Source organism: Kryptolebias marmoratus, linkage group LG21, assembly GCF_001649575.2.
Source record: "Kryptolebias marmoratus isolate JLee-2015 linkage group LG21, ASM164957v2, whole genome shotgun sequence".
NCBI classification, from domain to species: domain Eukaryota; kingdom Metazoa; phylum Chordata; class Actinopteri; order Cyprinodontiformes; family Rivulidae; genus Kryptolebias; species Kryptolebias marmoratus.
In genome coordinates, this window is record NC_051450.1 from 2,710,643 (window position 1) to 2,732,523 (window position 21,881).

General features: G+C 39.9%; 1 protein-coding gene across 1 annotated transcript in view; it reads left to right on the forward strand.

Annotated features, from left to right (window-relative positions):
• mpp7a (membrane protein, palmitoylated 7a (MAGUK p55 subfamily member 7)) overlaps positions 1-21,881 on the forward strand; it is a gene marked incomplete at its 5' end in the record, with an annotated part of 47,341 nt that overhangs the window by 22,341 nt on the left and 3,119 nt on the right. The window contains 4 exon segments of the mRNA XM_037973343.1: positions 9,639-9,719; positions 13,022-13,115; positions 16,541-16,649; positions 18,971-19,114. Coding sequence (XP_037829271.1) covers positions 9,639-9,719; positions 13,022-13,115; positions 16,541-16,649; positions 18,971-19,114 — 428 coding nt within the window.

Here is a 21,881-nt window from a genome sequence, read left to right on the forward strand (position 1 = left end):
ATTATAAGATCATAACTTACACATGGCTGGATCAGTATGTTGCAGAACTCAGTACATTATAATCAGCACTACATAAATCATGTAGAATGACTTTTTCAAACTTATCTAAACCCAAGTCGTATAACCCGTATAAATATATCTACATATACAATTGCAACAAGAGTTTAAATGCAAAAAAAAAGAGATGGAAAAAAGTAGAAGGACATTTCTTTAATTTTGCAGACAACCTTATTAGCTTATTATATTTTAGCAAAGATCTATGTTTAAACAAACAAACAAAAAAGCATTCTTTAATTGTGATTCATTATGAGTTGATGCACCTTGATTGAAATGTAGTTAAAAAAATCTGAGACAAGAATTTTCTACTTTCATGTTTGGCCTCGTGTTAGAATTAAAAGTGCAGCCCTTGGGAGGTCTGTACTTAAAATTGTTTCTCTGTCGTTTTACAGACATATTCTGCAACTGTAACCCTTCTTAACTCTAGTGTTCCTCATGGCTCAGTTTTAGGACCCATTTTGTTCTGGTTTTAGGGGTTTCCTGGGAGTTCATTGTTGGAAGGCACAGCACCTTTCATTGTTTTGCTGATGATCTTCAGATCTATTTATCTGTTTCAGCTAATAGCTATACTGCTATTCAAACCTTGTAAAATTTAGAGGTCTTCAATCATAAATAAAGATAAACATCAGTAATCAAAACAAAAACAAAACAGAAGTTCTTTACTTGGACAATCTAGTGACCTAAATTAATATGACATTAATACTCATACAGAAACCTTGGTTTAAGTTTTTACTTTGCTTTTATAATTGAGAAATAAATTAACCCAGTTATTAGGCAAGCTTTTTTCAACATTCAGTTATGTGAATGGTAATTAGATGGTAATTCATGTTTTTGTTATGTCTTATTTTTTATCACTGTTAGTCTTTGTATGTTGGTCTTAATTTTTTTAAATTACTATTGTTGTACTTTGTACTGCACTTTGATTAACTATGGGGTCTTTAAATGTGCTATGTAAGAATAAACTTATACTTGACTTGGAAAAAATACAGTATCTATTACAGTCATCAGAGGAAAATATGAGACAAGTGTTTGGAGTTTAATAACCAGAGAAACTGGTTGGCCGTTAGTTGTCCTGCTTTTCTGTCACCTAAAGCAAAGATATCTGTCATCAAACTGAGCCCTACAAAGCTATGAGATCTTGGACATCAAGCTGTGTGAAAGTGTTTGCCAGGACATTACTTCTATCACAGCTGCAAGCTTCAGTTTGGTCATAAAGGAGTTTACACACTCCTATAGATGCACAGCTGATCCCAGCATTTCATGTATCAACTCTAAGTGTGTGATGGATGTGTTTCACCAGTTGTTTTTTTTTTCCTTTGTTTTGTTTTTTGAATTCAGCTGGTTTCAGGCGAAGCTTTCGTCTCAGCAGGAGAGACAGGAAAACCAACAAGTCCATGTACGAGTCCAAGAAGAGTGAAATGTATGACATGGCTGACGTGCCCACGTATGAGGAGGTCGCCCTCTACCGCCGACAGAGTGGAGTTAAACACAGACTGGTGGTCCTAGTGGGTGAGTAGAGGAAATAAATGCCTAAAAATGAAATAAATGCTGCAGCTTATGCCTGTTGGTCATGCCAGTGCTTACCTTACACTCCAACTGTCACTGAAAGTCTTCCTTCAAACTAAACGATGATCCTGCTGTGTCATAAAAAGTCAGACAGAATGTAGATGGTCTTTGCAGGGTCTTGGTGAGGTCTTCAGGGGCACATTAGGAATTTAATTACGTAATTACATTACTTTTGATAGTGCGATAGATCTACTATGGTTTTGAGCATGCACAAAGCAACCATAGTGAGGTCATGGTTTATCATTGTGGTGGCAGCAAAAGCAGCATGTCAACAAAGTGAAGCAGCCACACACCAGCATGGCTTGATCATCAAGAATTTCAAGCAGCAATGGTCGCACTGACCTCATGACGTGATTGTACAAGGTTATGAAAAAACCCAGCACACATATTATATATTACCCTTGGCAATATCATTTTGCTAGCGTGACATGATCTTCCACCATGTATCTTCATCCAGACACAGTCCAGCCAAGACAGGGCCCAGGCCATGGTGTGAACTTGGGTGTATGTGCTAATATTGTTGTGGCAACATGCTTCTGACATATAGAGCTTGGTGAGGACACAGGAGTGTCTCTCGAGCAGGGACGGCTGGTATCAGTGGGCTAGTTGGGCTAAGCCCTCCCTGGTGTTTACAATAAACATGTTAAAATACCTAATAAACAGGAACTTAAAATATTGTATCACATTTTGTGAAATTTACAACAAAACTGGTGTCAAACAGTCCCGAGAAAATCCCCAAGTCTTTCCGAAGGGCTAACTTTTCACAACCCCGATCATCTAATGTCTCTAATGGTACATAATGATTGACAGCTGTCTTGTCCCGCCCCCTCAGTTTGCTGCTCATTTGGGCTAATTTAATTCAGCCCAGAGTCAGCCCACGGTCTCAGGCTTCAGCCAATCAGGGTGGACGTACAATAACGTGCCTCGTAGGCGTGGTTTATCATAGACTAAGTGCGATGGTGAGCAAGATAAAGATAACGAGGCAAATTATTTAATTTGTCACCCGTTTTCCTTAATGTCTTTGGGAGACAAACCGGAAGTGAAGAGGTTGGGAGCAGATAGACCCAAGGATATTTAAAGTTTTCCTGTCACCTGGTTTTAGTGAAAGGACTGGCTAACAGCAAGTGTAGCTAACTGATCTTTAACGAGGTGGTTATTAACATTTTTGGATCCCAGAAAAGTTTCTCTTTAAATAAGGTAGGATTCTTAAAGAAGCACTTTCCAATATTGCATGTCTTGTTTGATTTTACCTTATCAGTGTGATTATTAATTGTGTCAAGGAGTGTGGTGCAGTGTTATTCAAAACTGTTTGACTGGAAAAATTCATCTCAAATGATTATAGCGGAAAGTCTTAATGAAGGGAATGAAGTATTGGACAACTGACAGAGCTTTTTTGTGGTGGTTTGTTTTAAGGTCATCTTTGTGCTGAAAAAGAACATAATGTCAATTTATAGCAGGTTTTCTTTATTTCAAATTGGAGTCTTCTGTTGTTGAAATCCAAACTGCAAAGTTGTATTATACATCTGTTAGCCCACCCTACAGATATCACCACCATCTGCCACTGCTCTTGAGGATGTAGAAAACGGTTATTAAAAGAAGTTTTAGCAGTATCATGATTACCTTGACACTGAATGAGGTTTTCCTAATTTGCTGTGATCCAGCCATGTTCTAATAGTTCATGTAGGTCGTGGAGAGCATAAAGAGGTCAGCATTTAATGTGATGAGGCGAGGAGGAGGAGAGGGGGGCTGAAGATTGTGTATTTTAACTTTTTAAAAAATCCTATTTCTCAGACTATAAATCACTAAACCCCAAACCACTAGTATGTATACATGTATCCCTCAGTGGGACAGATGGCTCAGACCGCATATCAATCAGCCACATTAAACACTTTCACCTTCTGCACCTCACTCCCAGCGTTCTTTAAAGTTGTTGAGACAACGAAATTGTTAACACTTGTCTACAGCCATGGTTGTTCCTCAGCTCCTTTATACCATGCCAAGCTCTTGAAATGAACTTAGTGGTTTCTCATAATGTATTTGTGGTTGGCAGACAAGTGTTGCCAGTAAATCGTGGAACTATATCCCAAGCCAGGTGCAACAGTAAAGGTTTATATATTTTTCAAGACCAACTGCATCAGGGGGGTCTGGGTTTCTCCTCATTTTCCTTTTTAAAGTTTAAAACTAAAGATTATGACAAAAATGCAGCAACCCATTCCTCAAACCTTTATTAGCATTATCTGTATTACTTCCATTAATCAAGGTTAGAGATGCTCTTCAGGAATCAGAACTTTTATTTTAAATACTTCAGCAGCATTTTAAAAAAATATCTATAATATAAAAATAAGTAGAAACTAGAAACTTTTTTGGGCTATAAGGTGAGTAATGTTTCTCTTTTATTTATTTGTTCCTCTTGCCTGAGTTGTTCTCCAGCCTGATTGACCGGGTCTCGGTACACAGAACATGGACTTCAACAGGCTAGTTGCTAATTAGCTGACCCATTTTCCTGCAGCCTTCCACGGAGGATACTGAACCTCTCCCACCTGTCACACTAATGTAAATATTTTTAGATAATATCTATAAATTGGACGACAATCTGTGGACAATTTCACACACAGTGAAGTGAAGGGCAGAGGAAAGCTCTGCTTTATGTTTTTCTACGCTCCGTCCTTTTTCTCCCCAGATTTATAAGATTGTTCTTCATAAACAACTCTAACAGCTCTCCTTATTTCAGATACATGACCGTATATTCTACAGTCCAAGGACATATTTGGTAAACTCTTGAGAAAAACTCTTTCCACTCATAGCATCTGCTCTTTTTCTCAAAATTTAAAGTAAATCATTTAAAGTATATTTAAGCAACTATTAAAGATACAATTCTTAGTTTTATAAAATAATTTTGGCAGTGGAAGGTAATCAAATGTCTGAGAGGATTTCAAATATGCATAAATGCGAGGCACATGGTATTGATCCAAGGCTGGAAGTCCAGAACCAAAGCAAGTAAACAGCTATTTGCATGTTAGATTTAAAGGAACAACAACCCACACCACAGAAATAAAATACCATCAGCCTGTTATGTCTGTGACAGGAGTAAAAGCCTGCATTGCAGAGCAGATTTCCATTGACCACATCTGTTTCGTGTGCATATTTTCCTGGAACATATCAAATTGTGATCTAGGAAATGAAAGATAATGTTGCTGATATATGCAGAAACTAAATAGTTTTTAAAGTCAGGAATACATTTCACCTGTATGCCTCATTTCACACCAAATTTCTAAACTAAAATCTTATTTACCAAATGATAAAATTATTGCAGTTATAGTCAAACTTTGACAATAACATTAGGTGCGACGTCGTGCGATATTAAAAGAACTCGTGATCTGTTAGTATCTAGAGTGTGTGTTAGGGATGAGTCTCAGCTACAATCACACTTAGTTTTAGCTCAAAATCTGCAAAATAACTGACTTATAGCCATTGTTGGTTTAGCTAAGACCTATTAGCTGCCGTTAACTCTAAATGTTAATCAGATGAAATATGTCTAACTGAAAAAATTATAGCTATTTCAATTATTTCTGAAACATTTCTGTATTTTCTGAGAATAGTTGGCTGCAGTGGCTGTCTTTCCTCATTCTGACTCCAAAAGTTATTGAGTTATAGATGCCACTCCAGTTGATTACTTTCTGAGAGTTTCATTAAAATCCATCTTGTGGATCATGTAATATTTTGCTAAAAGGAAGAAAAAAAACACATACAGGCGAAAACATTATCACCCTTTCACCTGTCGGCAGTGGATCATAATAAAAATCAATTATCCAGCCGTTTCCCTACACATAAATATACTGTTTAATGCTTTTGAAGACTTCTGCTTTTATGCTTCTGTGTTTTTAGTTTTCCAAAAGCAATGAGTTGTTGAAATGTTTACATTGTAACAGATTTCATTAACACAATGTCAAAGAGGAAGGACATGAGCAAAGATCTTAGAGAATGAACTCTTGAATTGCTATTGCATCATTTTTACAACCTTTAATTCATAATCTTTAAGCCGATGTCCTTCCTTATTTATTACTTGTGTTATTAAAGGAACTGCAGACATAAAAACAGTCATTGCCTGACTTGGCTTTAGCTTTGTATTTTCCCCTCTCTTTTAGCTCAGCACATTTCCTGCACACTGTTTTTGTATCAAACATTTCTGTCTTTTTTAGTTTTTCACTAATGCCTGAAGGCGTTTCTTCATTAATGTCAATGAACGTGTCCAAAGTAGCACTAATGAATGACCTGCCGCCTACCTCTCAGACTTAAATGGAGCTCTGGATAAATGAAGTCTGAGATCCATTTCAAAAACAAACCAAGATGCTTATCTGGGGTTTTGTACCTTCAGAACCGACAGCCAAAAAAAAAAAAATTTGAACATACTGTATGCATAGTTTGAGCTGACCGCTGAAGGTTTGGAAAGAAATCTGATTATTTAACCTGACAAAATTCAGCGTGTATTTCCACATTTCCCTGTAACTTGACTCAATGAACTCACAGTAGGCTTCTGATGGACTGAAAGTTTTTAATTTGGGGTTTTGCCTTAAATAATGTCATGAGTGAATATTTATCCACCGTGTAGCCAAACATATAAAGTTGGAACTCTTCATTAAAGGGTCTCCTTGTTGAAAAGCTGCATTGTAAATGAACTGCAATTGCCACATGTTTCTGTTGCCATCCTCTAAATGTGAGAGCGGTGGAGCCAGCAGCTGTAATGTTGCCGGGTCTGAATGGGGAGAGCTTTGAGGCTGGGTCGATGCTCGGGGGCTCCAAGACGGGCCTCGTCAGGCCTGGCCTCGGCCTGTTCTGCACAGACTGAATGAGATGTGCTCCTTGTTTGGCCTGGAAGTTATTAAGCTCTCAGTATGAGAGGCAGCTTCTCTAATGAGAGTGGTAATGAAGTCTGACACTTTTAGTGGTGAAGCAATCTGCAGGGAGAGAGAAACACAAACACAATGGAAATGCTGCAGCTGAGTCCAGAAAAAGTGTAAAAGTTTTTTTTATTTTTTATTTTTTATTACAGTGTTCAGATTTATAATGATGCTGTTGTATTTGAGTGTTGTTAAAAACAAACAATTCATAAAGAAATGTTAAGGTCAGATGGTGAAACAGCCCATTCCTTGTGGTTGTGAAAGACCTGTGGTGGTTTCAGTTTAATTTATCTGCAGGTGACTGTCAAGTCTATTTCCCTCTTAAATATAGTGTTTCTGTTTAGCCTCTCCTTAACTGTCTCGTTGACATCAGGGGATGGTTGGCACTGAATTTCTTGAATTTTAATGAAGAAAAGATTGAGGTCACGCTTGGTGTGTCCCTTCTTTTTTCCTTTTTTTCCTTTTTGTCCCCTCTTATCTAGACAACACCTGGAGACTTTGATCCATGCATTTATTATGGCACGTTTGGATTACTGTAATTTATTTTTGATTGGAGTTAGCCAGGCCTCCATCTTTCATCTACAGCTGGTACAGAATGCTGCCGCACAGTTTTTAACTGGCACAAACAAACGAGAGCACATGACTCTGGTTTTAGCCTCATTTCACTGGCTTCCTGTTCAGTTTCAAATCTGTTTAAAAACTCTATTATTTATTTTTAAGTCTCTTAATGGTCTTGCCCCTTCGTATTTGTCTGAGCTGCTTCACTCCTACCTGCCATCACGTGCTCTTAGATTGGCTGACCAGATGTTCTTGACTGTCCCGAAGACATTTTATAAATCCACAGGAGACTGCAGTTCTGGCTCCTAAAGCATGGAATGAGTTGCCACTGCAGGTCAGGCAGGCGCCATCTCTGGCTGTTTTTTAAAGTTGTTTAAAAACACACTTTTTTACCTTGGTTTTCAACCCAGAGTGAGTTATCATCTATGTCCTAATCTTTCCCTTTTTAACTTGTACTATTCAAATAATTTTCTGAAGCTTCGTTTTTGTTGTTGTTTCTTTTCTCTTTTACACTGTTTTGTACAGCACTTTGGTCAGCTGTTATGTTGTTTTTAAGTGCCTTACAAATAAAGTGGTGTGGTTCTGTTGGGATAAGTTTTAATCACCATCTTAGGTATTCTGAAGAAGTTCTGCTGCCACACATCATCAATATCACAAGTTTCAGTTTTCCGAGTATAAAGAATCACAGTCGTTAGTCATACCAGGAGCTGAACACACGACTGTGTTGTTCTCTGGTGCCAGAGGCCCAATAAGCAGGGATTCTAGCCAAAGTTGAGGTTTGTGGCCTGCTGGGTGGGACTGTCTGCACTGCCGTGATAGTGATCATAAAGACCCTCTATTACCACGCTCTGCCACCTTCAACACCTACAACAACATTGGTCCAGAGCCTTGTTCAGACAGCACCGCGGCATTCCTCCCATTCTACTGAAACTAATTCAAATGAACTTCATTTCCTTGTCTTAATAAATCAGCTTACCTCTCAGCTCCTTAGTTCCTCAGACTATTTTCTTTTACTGAAAACTTCTCTCCAGCCAAGATTAATTGCTGTTTGTGTTTCAGCTTATGATTTTTGATATGTTAACCAGAATGCCCATAATGCCCCTTACACTCATTCCCACGTTTATTAGTCACATTCCATACAGATACTGTTAGTGAAATGCTTTTGATAAACTAATCATCAGCAAATGTAAGCGTCTCAATAAAAATAGAACTTTGAGTCATTTGCTGCTCTAAAGTGCTTGGGTTTGTGTTAGCACATTTCCAATGAAGAAGGACATCAGCATTGATTGTAAAAGAAAAAAAACAAATTTTGTAGCCAATCAGATTCAGAAGTGTTAAAAGAATAATCAAATAATAACCAAACAATCTTGAGTAAAGTATTCAACTATGAAAAAAATGAAGCAGTTTGCATTTCTTGAGTCAGCCATGAACTCCAGTGTACACAAAGTTATTCTTAAATCAGAGGCCATCTATTCAAAAGCTAAATTGTCATGATACAACAGGACAATGATCCCCCCAAAATACATCAGCAAATCTACATCAGAATGGCTGGAAAAGAAAAGAAATGTTTTTAACTCTTAGCTGACCTTCGGTACTCTTAGTTAGCCTTCTGGTACCTTTAGTTTAGCTTAGATTTAACTTTATATTGTTGTGTGTTTTCATGATTTTATTTAGATTATCTTAGATTTCATTAAGATTATCCTAGCTCATATTTTAGACATTGTTGTGTGTGTTTTGACTTTGTATTTTTGTGTTTTCTAGTTGTAAAGCACTTTGAACTGCATTGTTGCTAAAAAGTGCTATATAAATAAATTTGACTTGACTTGAATCAGTGTTGCAATAAGCCACTTTTTAGATCTCAGCCTTATGTAATTGCTGTAGCAGTACATTAGAGCATTAGTTTATGCATTGCTCTTCTTGGTTCTGTCAAATGCAAGCCAAAATTCCTTTACAAAAATTAAAGTCTTAAAGGTCCTCTAGAAGAGGATTACTTCAAGTTATACCTGCAAAGATGGTTTAAGAGGCTGTGTTTATCATTTACTATGAATAAACTGTAAAATTTACACAAGCAGGAATAAAAATGAAGAGATGTCACTGGAAATAACTATACAGTTTTGGACTTTTGAATATGTTTGCTATGTATGTATTTTTGATAAATTTGCAATAAGATGGTATGTGCGAGTTGTGTATTTTCATCTAGTTTTATCTAGTATGTAAATTGTTTTTTATTAAGTTGTATTATTTATATATATATATATATATATATTACAAGTTTCTAGAAAAAGCACAGGAACAAATGAGATTGGACCTTTAACAAATGTAACTGTCGGGCCACATAAACAACCTTAGGATCCTGCAGAGCATTCATCAGTCAGTTTATTAGTTCCATTTATGTTTTTCCTCCTGTAACGTATCAAAGTGTTTTGTTCTTTTATCTCATTCCAGCTGAGAGTTTACTGATTCTGAAGTTTGTTTTTTATATAAAAGAAATCACACTTTTCAGTTCCAATTGGTCACAATCAGCAAAAGATTTTCATGTTTTCTGTCTGTTTGGTGTAGGACCCACAGGTGTCGGTTTGAATGAACTTAAGAGGAAACTGTTGATCTCTGACCCGCAGCACTACAGTGTGACCATCCCACGTAAGTTAACTCCAGTTGACTCACTAAAATTGGTTAAAAAATTGGTGTGTGGGTAAGTGTGTGTGTGTGTGTGTAAGAGTCTGAGCTTGCATGCAACATTAGCTGAATTTCTTACAGTAGGTTCTTCTGTTCTTTTCTAACCATCCATCTATCCATTCTCTTCCGCTTATCCGGGGTCGGGTCGCGGGGGTAGCAGCCTAAGCAGGGAGACCCAGACTTCCCTCTCCCCAGCCACTTGGGCCAGATCCTCCGGGGGAATCCCAAGGCGTTCCCAGGCCAGCCGAGAAACATAGTCCCTCCAGTGTGTCCTGGACCTTCCCCGGGGCCTCCTCCCGGTGGGACGTGACCGAACACCTCACCAGGGAGGCGTCCAGGAGGCATCCTCACCAGATGCCCGAGCCACCTCAACTGGCTCCTCTCGATGTGGAGGAGCAGCAGCTCTACTCTGCGTCCCTCCCAGATGACTGAGCTTCTCACCCTATCTCTAAGGGAGAGCCCAGACACCCTGCGGAGGAAACTAGATGAGGGTAGGAACGTAGATCGACCGGTAAATCGAGAGCTTCGCTTTTTGGCTCAGCTCTCTCTTCACCACGACAGATCGGTACAGCGCCCGCTTCACTGCAGACGTTGCACCAATCCACCTGTTGATCTCCCGCTCCATTTTTCCCTTATTTTTGAACAAGACCCCGAGATACTTAAACTCCTCCACTTGGGGCAGGACATCCTCCCCGATCCGGAGAAGGCACTCCAGCCTTTTCCGGCTCAAGACCATGGCCTCGGATTTGGAGGCACTGATCCTCATCCCGGCCGTTTCACACTCGGCTGTGAACCGCTCCAGTGAGAGCTGTAGATCACGGTCTGATGAAGCCAATAGGACCACATCATCTGCAAAAAGCAGAGATGCGATCCTAAGGCCACCAAAACAGATCCCCTCAACACCTTGGCTGCGCCTAGAAATTCTGTCCATAAACGTTATGACTAGAATCAGGAAAGAGCAGTGTGGTTTTCGTCCTGGCCCTGGAACACTGGACCAGCTCTATACCCTCAGCAGCGTCCTTGAGGGTGCATGGGAGTTCGCCCAACCAGTCTACATGTATTTTATGGACTTGGAGAAGGCGTTCGACCGTGTCCCTCGGGGAATCCTGTGGGAGGTAGTCCAGGAGTATGGGGTACCGGGCCCTTTGATACGGGCTGTTAGGTTCCTATATGACTGGTGTCAGAGGTTGGTCCACATTGCCGGTAGTAAGTCGGGCTCATTTCCGGTGAGAGTTGGATTCCAACAAGGTTGCCCTTTGTCACAGATTCTGTTCTTTTCTAACTGTGTATGTTTTTTTATTGTGGATGTGCAGACCTTTTTCCAAACCTGAGGGACCTCAGTAGGTCTGCAGCTTATTTTAGTTATTTTCTGGCATTCATAATGTGCTGCTTTCTCATCGATGAGCTTGATGGGACATCGGACAGCTTTCTTTTTTTTTTTTTTTTTTGCTAAGATGTAAAAATACAGCACATTGTGCATGAAACTCTTTTCACTTTTCTAGTTTATTTGTCACTCTTTTTTGTCTTATTCCATCTCTTTTCTCTTCTTCGTCATCTCCTTTTTCCTTTTAAGGACCCAACCATTTGCCATATTTCTGAACACCATCCAGCTGTGTTGCAGCCAGTAGTTTTTGTTGTAGCTCTGAGACATCCCAAAACCAACATGTTGGAACAAATAAATATTCCTGGTTTGTACATTTGTGCAGGGCAATGGCAGTATTAATTACATGGTCACCATCTTGTGCTTGTAGGGAAACTGCAACATGAGTTTAAAGAAAATCTTAGGACTTCTGATATTAATTACTGTGTTTGTTACATGCAGAGTGACATGATGGAGGTATCCCAGTCAAAGTCACTGAAAATGTTCCTGGTATTAAAATCATGTTGAAGAGGCCCATTTTTCCCCACAAATCCTGTTAATTGCTCTCAAATGTAGCCTGTAATGTTGTTTAATACAGCCCAGACAGTCTGAGTCAGACTTATATAAACGACGTACGACACAAGTCCTGGCTCTCACTGAGAAGAAAGAGGTACAAAAAGTGTCTCATCTCTCCTTATTTAATGTGTGAATGCTGCCAGGGGACACATGGATGTGTTCAACTCACAGCACTGTTTAGGATGAAGCCCAAAAGCGTTCGCCTGTTTAGTTAATTAGAAAGCCAGAGTTTGGTGGACCGCAGGCTTGTAGCTTCAGTTTTTCTCTCTTTTCTTTGCTTGTCGCTGTAAAACGTAAACCGGCCATCTAATACAAGAAGTGCTGCAATAAGTCCTTAAAGTTGGGGGTTAAACATTTTGATCCTAATTCAAGTTGACACATTTTTTCCATGATTTGTGAACGAGTGGATTCACATTCTTTTGCTGCACTGTTTTTATTTTCTGTGCCACAAAGCAGATGCTAAAATAAAACATGGTTGATGCGGCTAGTTCGACTACATAAAGGCTGTTAGGAGAGAGCTGTACAGATTTCTGAATGAGATGCATAAGTTTATCTCATCAAAACTCTAAGCAGCTGCTTCTGCTGCTTGGGGCTGATGACACAAAGCCGATGATCTTCTTCAATGCTTTCTCTGACAGTTTGGTTAATAAATCACTCTGCTGCTTTTCCATCAGTGTTGTAGATCAGACAAGGCTTTTAAAGCAGCAGTCCATTAAAAAGGCTTAACCTGAACAAAACACCTTGAACACACTGCTGAGGTGAAGGGCTCAGAGGAGAGTGAAACAGAACTTGGCAGTTTTGTCTGCAGGTGATAAAAGTTTAATAGTATGTTTGGGAGAGGCATGTTGTAAACTTCTCCCCTCTGACCATCTAATCTAAGTCAGAGTGTGAGTTGACCCTCTGACCCCTGACAGATTCAGCAGGTTTGCCTGCTCATGTCCCCTCCATGTACTGTCCTTTACCACCCATTTTACAGCAATGCTTTTGGAGCCTTAATGAGAGCTCCTAAACTAAGTTACCATCCAGCCTTTGATATTTGTAGCTACAGCTCCTGCTTTTACAGACATTGCTGCAACATTACAAGAGACAAGTTTACTGAAACACTGTAAACCTCTGATCCATGTCCAAGCTGCAGAACTGCAGGTTTTTTATTTTATACTGATACTGCACACTAATATATACGAGACTTGGCACGGTCTATAATGCATATATTCAGGCTTCCAGTGCTATTAAAGAGCTCCGAACAGTTTCTTCTCTAACAGAGAGTCACACAGTCTGAGTTTTAGTTAATCACTCCTCCCTCTGTTTTTGTCCTTTCTGTCTCTCCCAGACACAAGTCGAGCTAAGAAGACACATGAGACCGAAGGTGTGGAGTACCACTTCATCTCTAAACATCTCTTTGAGGCTGACATCCACAACAACAAGTACGTACATGTATGATGGGCTCAAGCAAAGAAAAAATGAAAATCGTGAAGGAAAAAAAACAACAACAACAAAAAAACACTGCACAGATTTGAATGTTCAATTAACTTTATGTGGAAGGTCATGACAATATTAAATGCACAACCTGCCTCTGCTGCGTTTTCTGAACAATGGATGATCTGATACATTAAATGTGCACACAAAGAAAATCAGCTTGAATGTTGTGTGTTACACTGAAACCTGATCTGTTCACTGTTACCAGAAAACCTTTGCTAGTGTTAGTCAGAAGTCTCTTTTCCTTCGTCCACATGCAGACCAGTAATGATGTATGGGTATAGGTAAGTTTGCACCAAGCTGGCATGTCTACGACAGGCACTAGAAAGCATAAGTGGTTGCTGGGGCATCTGACAGTTAGTCAAAACAGTAAATTAAGTTATCTAATCACAGACACATAGACACATTACATGGCAGTGTTTGATGGGGTGTCTTTGTGGGTTGCATGAGTGTCATATTGTTTAGTTCTGCAACATGTGGGGCTTGTAGATGTAAAAGTGGCCCAAAGCTAGAACCAACATGATGCCTTTTACATGATGGTGCCCACAAGTCATGAAGATTGTGTAGGTTGTGCCAGAACACAGATGGCTGTGGAGTGGTGATGTAACCAGGAAGCACAGACTGATGACAAGTGGCTCTGTATCATGTTTAGTGAGAAAGCTAAGTTCTGCCTTGCAACAAATGACCACTGAGTGTGTGGTGGTGCTGAGGGTAAAGGACCTGTCATTGTTGAGGTGAGTCACACTGTTGTTACTCCTGGCATCATGTTGTGGAGAGCCATAGGATCGGACTTCAGGTCTGGTAGTGGTTTGGGGGAAAATTATGGCCCAGCAGTACTTCAGTGACATCTTGTGTCGGTATGTCTTAACCCTCCAGAGTCATGTCTCTAGTACACCTTTTTAACAAGACAACATTTGTCCATATGTGGCATGTGTATCTATGGACTGCTTACGTATTGTTGAAGTCTTCTATGGACAGCCAAGTGTTCAGATATTGCCCTTATCAAGCTTGAGGAATCAGATCATTCATCAACTCCGACCCACTGCAGATCTGCCAGATCTAGAAGGTCAGTTATAACAGCTGTGGGGCGACTTGCTCCAGGAAAGGATACAAGTGGTGTCCACGCATGAGGTGGTGCCACGCTCTACTGACATGAGACAAGCAGTGGTCCTGTACTGCCAACTCTGTTATCCATTTCTCCTAATACTGTAATTATTGAAATACAGTTACATGATCTTTCAGCATGCGCAGCTTCATTTCATTTCATTTTCACCACTCTGTCTGGGTGTTTTAACTGTTTTGTCAGTGTGTGTACTTCCTTGTAACCTTTTCAAAGCTGGAATGAGGCTTTCATTAAATAAACATTTGCAAATCACCCATTTTATTTTTAACTAATTTTAGGAAATATGAACGCAAAGTCAGTAATTAATCATAAAAGCATGAGATATGAAAAAATATATATATATTTTTTGTTACCTTTAAGTATTTTCTGCAAAAAAGTAAAATGAATTAAAAAAAAAAAACCCTTAAAGGTTTTGCACTTTGTGAGTGTGTGTTCACCCTGCATGATAGAGCGGTCACCTGTGCCTTCCTCGTCTGATTGCAGTTGGGATTGGCTCTATCGGCCCTTTTGCTTGATGAAGAACATGGAGTCATAAAATAATTTCTTACATTATTCACATATTAACACATATTTAAATAATTAAATAATAAAACTAACAATTCCAGTTGCTGTCTTTTATTTAACCACTGGAGGCAGAGTGCAGCAGCCTGTTGCTGTTAAAACCTGACCTCCTCTCTACTGTCTGCATGTCTCTGTTACTGAGTCTGAGCTGGTGATGACAGGGCCAGATCCTGTTCTGGTAACAGATCTCCAGTCAGTGGCCCCAGAGCCAGGCCCTTTGTTGGTAACAAATCTCCAGACAGTGACCCCAGGGTCTCCTGTCTGTACTTCATCCTTGCCTGGGTGCCCTCTGTGAAAGCAGCCTCACCACGGCCTGCCTCCACATTTGTGGGCAGTGAATTGAAATGCAAGTTCTAATCTTGAGAATGATTGATGCCTTTCTACAGGTCTCACACAAAGGAAAAGTTGCACTGTAGGGTCCACATGCAGAACATTTATTCATGACAACACACACCCATATGGTGGGTGACGTGAAGTGAAGCCTGTGGTAGTGAGTGCAGATAAAGGGTTGCAGCAGGGAGAGAGCAGGAGTAGAGGGTGGGGAGAGGAGAACAGTATATTTAGGACATGTTGCGGTGGAGGTTGAGGCATGCAATGTTTTTCACCGAGTCTGAGGCATGAGTGGCTGAGCTGTGATGTGGGGTGGATGAGTGGAACAGTCCACACTGAAATTAAAAGGCAGCACAGCTGAGCAGGAGTGTGATGAACATGTTTGTATTTTGCCTCATTGCATACAGCAGAAACAGTGTGCTCAGCTCACAAATAAGAGGCCACAACAACAAGTGCTCAGCATGAGCAGCCTTTCCAAGCCCTGTTCTGTGTCAAAATGGCAACAATTTATTTTCTCATTACAGCCAATCCACGCTAGCATTCCTTACTGTAATCTGCATGTGTTTCCTTGTGATAGTAAACCTCACAAAATGCTCCAATGTGGGACTTTTTCAACAAAGGCTACTGTAAGCTTGTAAATGAATTTCTCATAACTGTATATGAGGTTTGTTTGAGACTTAAACCACTATTAAAAAAGCTGAGTAAAACTTTCTTACACGGGCAATTACCATAAAACTTTCTTTTACATGGCAGCAGTCATACAGAGGCAGCCATTCTGTCCTCCACTTGCCTTTAGCAGGCTGTGCAGACCACACAGTCCTATTAGCTTCAAATTCTTTCCATGTTGGTACACTCTCCTTTTTTTACCTTGTTTCCAACTAAGAATCTTCTTGTGGCTGTTCTGTGTGACAGGGAGAAGATTATCTGGTGGAAAAGTTTTTTTTTATTTGCTTGTTGAGCTGAAAACCTTGTGGGTTAAAACAAGGAAGGTTTTGGTGTTTGGGAGCTTTGTGGGCTTTCTGGAACAAACAGGTGTTACTGATTGAATGAGTGGAGTAAGATTATATTAAAAAGAAGTCTGTTTTCTGAATTCTGATGATATGTTTGCATCTGTCAGTGGTTGAAAGAGTAATCCTCCTGTCTGTGTGGATTTGTTAAGTTTTTCATTTTGTTTAAGACAAATCTCAGATGTGTGCTGACATAATCAACCAGATTAGGATGAGATTTTAATGCATCTCTGATGGGATAATAATGTTGCAACAAATTCAAAATGCAACAATAAAATGAAAATACGTTTTCCTGATGTACAGTCCTGATGTACAGTCAGCTCATCTCCCTTCTTTTCCTCTCACCTCTCAGGTTTATTGAGTTTGGTGAATACAAAGGAAATTTTTACGGTACAAATTTGGACTCCGTCCGCTCCGTCCTCTCCAAGAACAAAGTGTGCCTGATAGATGTCAAGCCTCACGTGAGTAATATAAACATTTCTCCTTCATCTAAGTCTTTCCCTCCAACTTGACATCCCTCACCTTTTTCTATTTTCAGCCATCCCTTTTGGCCTCCATCTCACTGAGGGGCCAATTTTCTGCTTCTCAGGCTTTCCTATAATTCTTGGTTGTTTTCTGATTTATCAAAGTAGGTTTATGTCAGGGTCATTTTCAACAAGAAATTATTGTTAATTTTTTCTATTTGAAGACTTCCTGTTAGCTTCTGTGTCCTTAGTGGTGGTGATCATATTTGACTGAAAGGTCAGTTTCAAGCTCCAACAAACCTCTGAGTTAGATCTCAATAAGTAGATCTCAGATAAATATGGAATTAACAAATATTAACAAAGAATACAGGTGGAGAGGGCCCCATGCCTTTGCTTTGCCTTGGGCCTCCAAAGAACTAAATCTGCTTCTCTTCTGGGGTTCCTCTGCTCACCTCTTTTGAAGGGGAGCAGAGGATTTAGACACACTGTCAATTTACAGAACAGAATATAGTCAAACTGTGCCACTAACCACCCCAGACCCCTCTGAGAGTAGAGATGCACTGACAGGAGTCTTCTAACCTTTCGAATGGCACATCTACAGTCAGGCATTAATAAGGTTATGGTTTAAAAATGTTGTGTTTCTCCTCATTTAAACTCTTTCTTCATTCAAAAACATTTTTTACAATAAAATAAGACAAAGTGAAGATAAAGAAATAAAGTTTTTTGTGTTAAATCAAACTGTCTACTTAGGAAGCAACACTGTTTGGCAGTCAATTTCACATGCTGTTGTGCAAATGGAATAGACAACAGGTGGAAATTATTGGCAATTAGCAAGATACACTCAATAAAGGAGTGGTTAGCTGTAGGCTGGAGGCGCTACCAGGAGACAGACCAGTACACCAGGAGACGTGGAGGAGGCCGTAGGAGGGCAACAACCCAGCAGCAGGACCGCTACCTCCACCTTTGTGCAAGGAGGATCAGGAGGAGCACTGCCAGAGCCCTGCAGAATGACCTCCAGCAGGCCACAAATGTGCATGTGTCTGCACAAACGGTTAGAAACTGACTCCATGAGGATGGTATGAGGGCCTGAAGTCCACAGATGGGTGTTGTGTTCACAGCCCAACTCCGTGCAGGATGCTTGGCATTTCCCAGAGAACACCAGGATTGGCAGATTCGCCACTGGCGCCCTGTGCTCTTCACAGATGAAAGCAGGTTCACACTGAGCACATGTGACAGACGTGACAGAGTCTGGAGACGCCGTGGAGAGACATCTGCTGCCTGCAACATCCTTCAGCATGACCGGTTTGGCAGTGGGTCAGTAATGGTGTGGGGTGGCATTTCTTTGGAGGGCCACACAGCCCTCCATGTGCTCACCAGAGGTAGCATGACTGCCATTAGGTACTGAGATGAGATCCTCAGACCCCCTGTGAGACCATATGCCGGTGCGGTTGGCCCTGGGTTCCTCCTCATACAGGACAATGCTAGTCCTCGTGTGGCTGAAGTGTGTCAGCAGTTCCTACAAGATGAAGGCATTGCAGCTATGGACTGGCCCGCTCGTTCTCCAGACCTGAATCTGATTGAGCACATCTGGGACATCATGTCTCGCTCCATCCACCAACGTCACGTTGCACCACAGACTGTCCAGGAGTTGGCGGAGGCTTTAGTCCAGGTCTGGGAGGAGATCCCTCAGGAGACCATCCTCCACCTCATCAGGAGCACGCCCAGGCATTGTAGGGAGGTCATACAGGCACATGGAGGCCACACACAACACTGAGCCTCATTGTGACGTGTTTTAAGGACATTACATGAAAATTGGATCAGCCTGTAGTGTGTTTTTCTACTTTAATTTTGTGTGTGACTCCAAATCCAAGCCTCTATTGGTTAATAAATTTGATTTCCATTGATGATTTTTGTGTTTTTGTTGTCAGCACATTCAACTTTGTACAGAACAAAGTATTCAATGAGAATATTTCATTCATTCAGATCTAGGATGTTATTTGAGTGTTCCCTTTATTTTTTTTGAACAGTGTATTAAAAATGATTTCAGATTCTGTTTTTAAATTGTTTCACCTGTAATAAAAATGTTTCTGTGACAAATACTCATTTTTTATGGTGAATATAACACTGTTGAAACAAACTGTTTTGAGGAAAACAACTGTAATAGTTTTTTGTGCAGATTGACTTTTCTTTATTCCTTGAGGTTTAATAGTCATCTGTGACGATCTGAAATGTTCAGTGTATTTGTTTATCCTTCTAGTTATATCTTTGTGAAAAAAAAAAAAGCTAATCTCTCTTTTTTTGTTTTCTGTCCTTTGCAGACATTGAAACATCTGCGGACAGCTGAATTCAAACCCTTCATTGTCTTTGTGAAGCCTCCAACCATCGACAGATTGAGAGAGACAAGAAAAAACACCAAAATTGTATCAAGTAAAGATGACAAAGGATCTTCTAAGCCATTCACAGTGAGAAACACAGAATCCCTATCATATCAGAATGAATAATGATTTATTTTGGCTGAAGCCACTAACACTTGCAGAACTCCAGCTGGTTTTGTTAAACTGGAACAACAACATAGTTGTAAATGCTGCTCAGTTTACATATTTGAATGTTTAATTGTTGCAGTGAAGAATGTTTTGTTACAACAGAAAATTACAGGATAAAGCAAGTAATTTGTAACTAAAGTAAAACATAAACATTAACCATGGATACATTAGCATCAGAACCATCTGACCATATTTAAGTAGTTCTGAAATATGTTCAGAGTCTGGTAAAATAGTGTAAACACTGAATTACTAATATAGTTGTACTTTAAACCTGCAAAGAGTCGGTCCTGACCGGTTAAGACATGTTTTACAGAAGAAAACGCATGACTGTCCACCTCACAGATTAATAATAGAAACACTATCTGGACCTGCTGTGGTCTGTCTGTGTGATGACGTCAGTCCTTATAGACCTTTATTCCCGACCCAACAAGAACAGATGAAATCAGTTAGCTGGTGTGCTGTGAAGCTGTCGAGTAGGGGATCGGGTGGGAGTTGTGGATAATGGTTTTCCCAGAACTTTTGGACCTGAGGCAGTTTTACTCGCGTGTCTTAGGCACCACGAGCTGTCTTCAGGCCAAGAGTTAAGGCCCAGACAACAACATGATCGGAAGGCAGGGAAGAGACACTGACAAAGAGATGGAGGTTTGACTTAAAACATATTAGTCATAAAAATGTGATTTTAAAAAGTCTTGTCAGTATCTTGTTTAAAAAGGTGTGAAAACACAGAAGCAGTTTGTGAGGATTTAACTCCACCCAATGGTTGAATACTTTGTTGTGTTTGGGACTGCGTCTCTGCAGAGTGATGAGAGTATTCATGTTGAGCAGTGTCCACCAACAATGTGCCTACTTTGAGCATGTGAGCGTCAGAACTGGACTACAAAACTGTGGAGTAGGTGGCATGCTGTAATGATGATGACTGTGTGCGTGTGGCTTTCAAGAAGAATGGCTCCAGAATCTACTACTGGAATGTGTTTAAGTGACATCCAACTTTTCCATTTATCTATTTTCTTCTGCTTTTCCATGGTGGGTTCTGGAGGCAAGAAGTCCAAATCCAAATAAGTTGACACACTAACCTGTGGCTCTAGACAATACAACAGATCCCTAACAGATGAGGCTCAGTTGGATTTAAAAACTGTGGGTGAACCTTTTTCTTAGAAGGCTTTGATTAATCGATTCCTGTCAAATTTCCTACTACTACTTCCTAGGAAATTGTAGAACATTGGAACTTCAAACACAATATCAGCCTGTATGTACTGTGTTAATAAGATGTAAATCAATAATGTTTGTTTGCCTAAAGAAGTGTCATATACAAGCTATAGCTAAGCCACAGTTTACTGTCAGCATTAACTCCCATTTTTAGATGTTAAACTCTATGTCAAACTTTGCAACCTTTAAATTTACACAGGTAAACATAATCTTCTCTCTGTCTGTTCCTTTTTTTCCCAGCTGGAACTTGAAAATAAACTTTTTAGACAAAAACAGAGTCATTGCAATCCACTGTAGTTGCTGACTTCAGCCTCATCATTTCAGCTGAGCATGATTTAAAGTAGGTTTTCCAAAGTAAGACTGTCAAAAAAGCCAGTGTAACACAATATGTTCTTCAATTTGGTTAGTACAGAAAATGGGACAATATATAAAATTCAAAAAGAAAAAAATGACCAGAAATGACTTGTGTGGTTTCTGACCCCACTTTAAACTGAGAATGTGTGTTTTAGAGGAACAATAAAGCAGGTGACCTGCTGAGGAATTGCAGTGTGTGGTGGTATAAAAAGATAAAATGTGAGCCTGATACATGCTGCCACTGAAGTGCTGAAAGGTTTTACAATCCCATGTGGAGAACTTTGAATTTTTTTTCCCTTGGAAGCTTTTGAAGCAAATGTATACCCCACACCTGACCAAAACGTGTAAAATACACTACAATATGCAAGAGAAAACAATGAAAAACTTACATAAAGAACTAGTTTTTTATGAATTTTAGCAATGTTATTAGAAGTAAAATCTCAACATGATAATATATTCCTGCTTTAGACATTGTGTGTTCATCTTGTCTTGTCAACTTTCATTACAAAACCTGATCAAATCGGTGAGAACAGAGAAGATGGTGTGTGTTTGTGTGTGTGGGTGTCCACAAGTGTAGATAAATGCCAGACAGCTGGGCAGAGAAAGCAGACAAGGTTTTTGTGGACTGTCACAGCCAGTAGGAGCTTAAATTTAGCTGCACAGCTAATCGGTTATGAAGCAGAAAACCAGCAGAAATGTTGTGAAGTAGCTCCTGGCTACAAGAAACATTTAAAAACAGAGCTGTTTAGAAGTTTGAAACATGTTTTATGCACACGCTTTAATTGAATTCTGCATGTTTGTGTGTAGATGTGTTTGGGTTTCTCAGAATAAATTTGCATCTGTGTATATTTATAATCTTCTGTTTGCCAATGTGGTTTACTATAAAACCATATCTGTCCTGAAATCTAAAGTTGAATGTTTCCAGTGAAAACAGAATGCTAAATAACTGCAGCCACGTCAGCTTTGCTGCTTCACAGAGAGCAGGATCAGCCAGAACCCACAGGGCTGAAAGCAGAACGCCTCAGAGGGACCACCTCAGAGATACCTGGCCTCTTTCAGAGCTCTATTGATGAATACAGGAGCACCATGTAGGAAATGTTTACTCCCAACCTGGTAAAAATACACT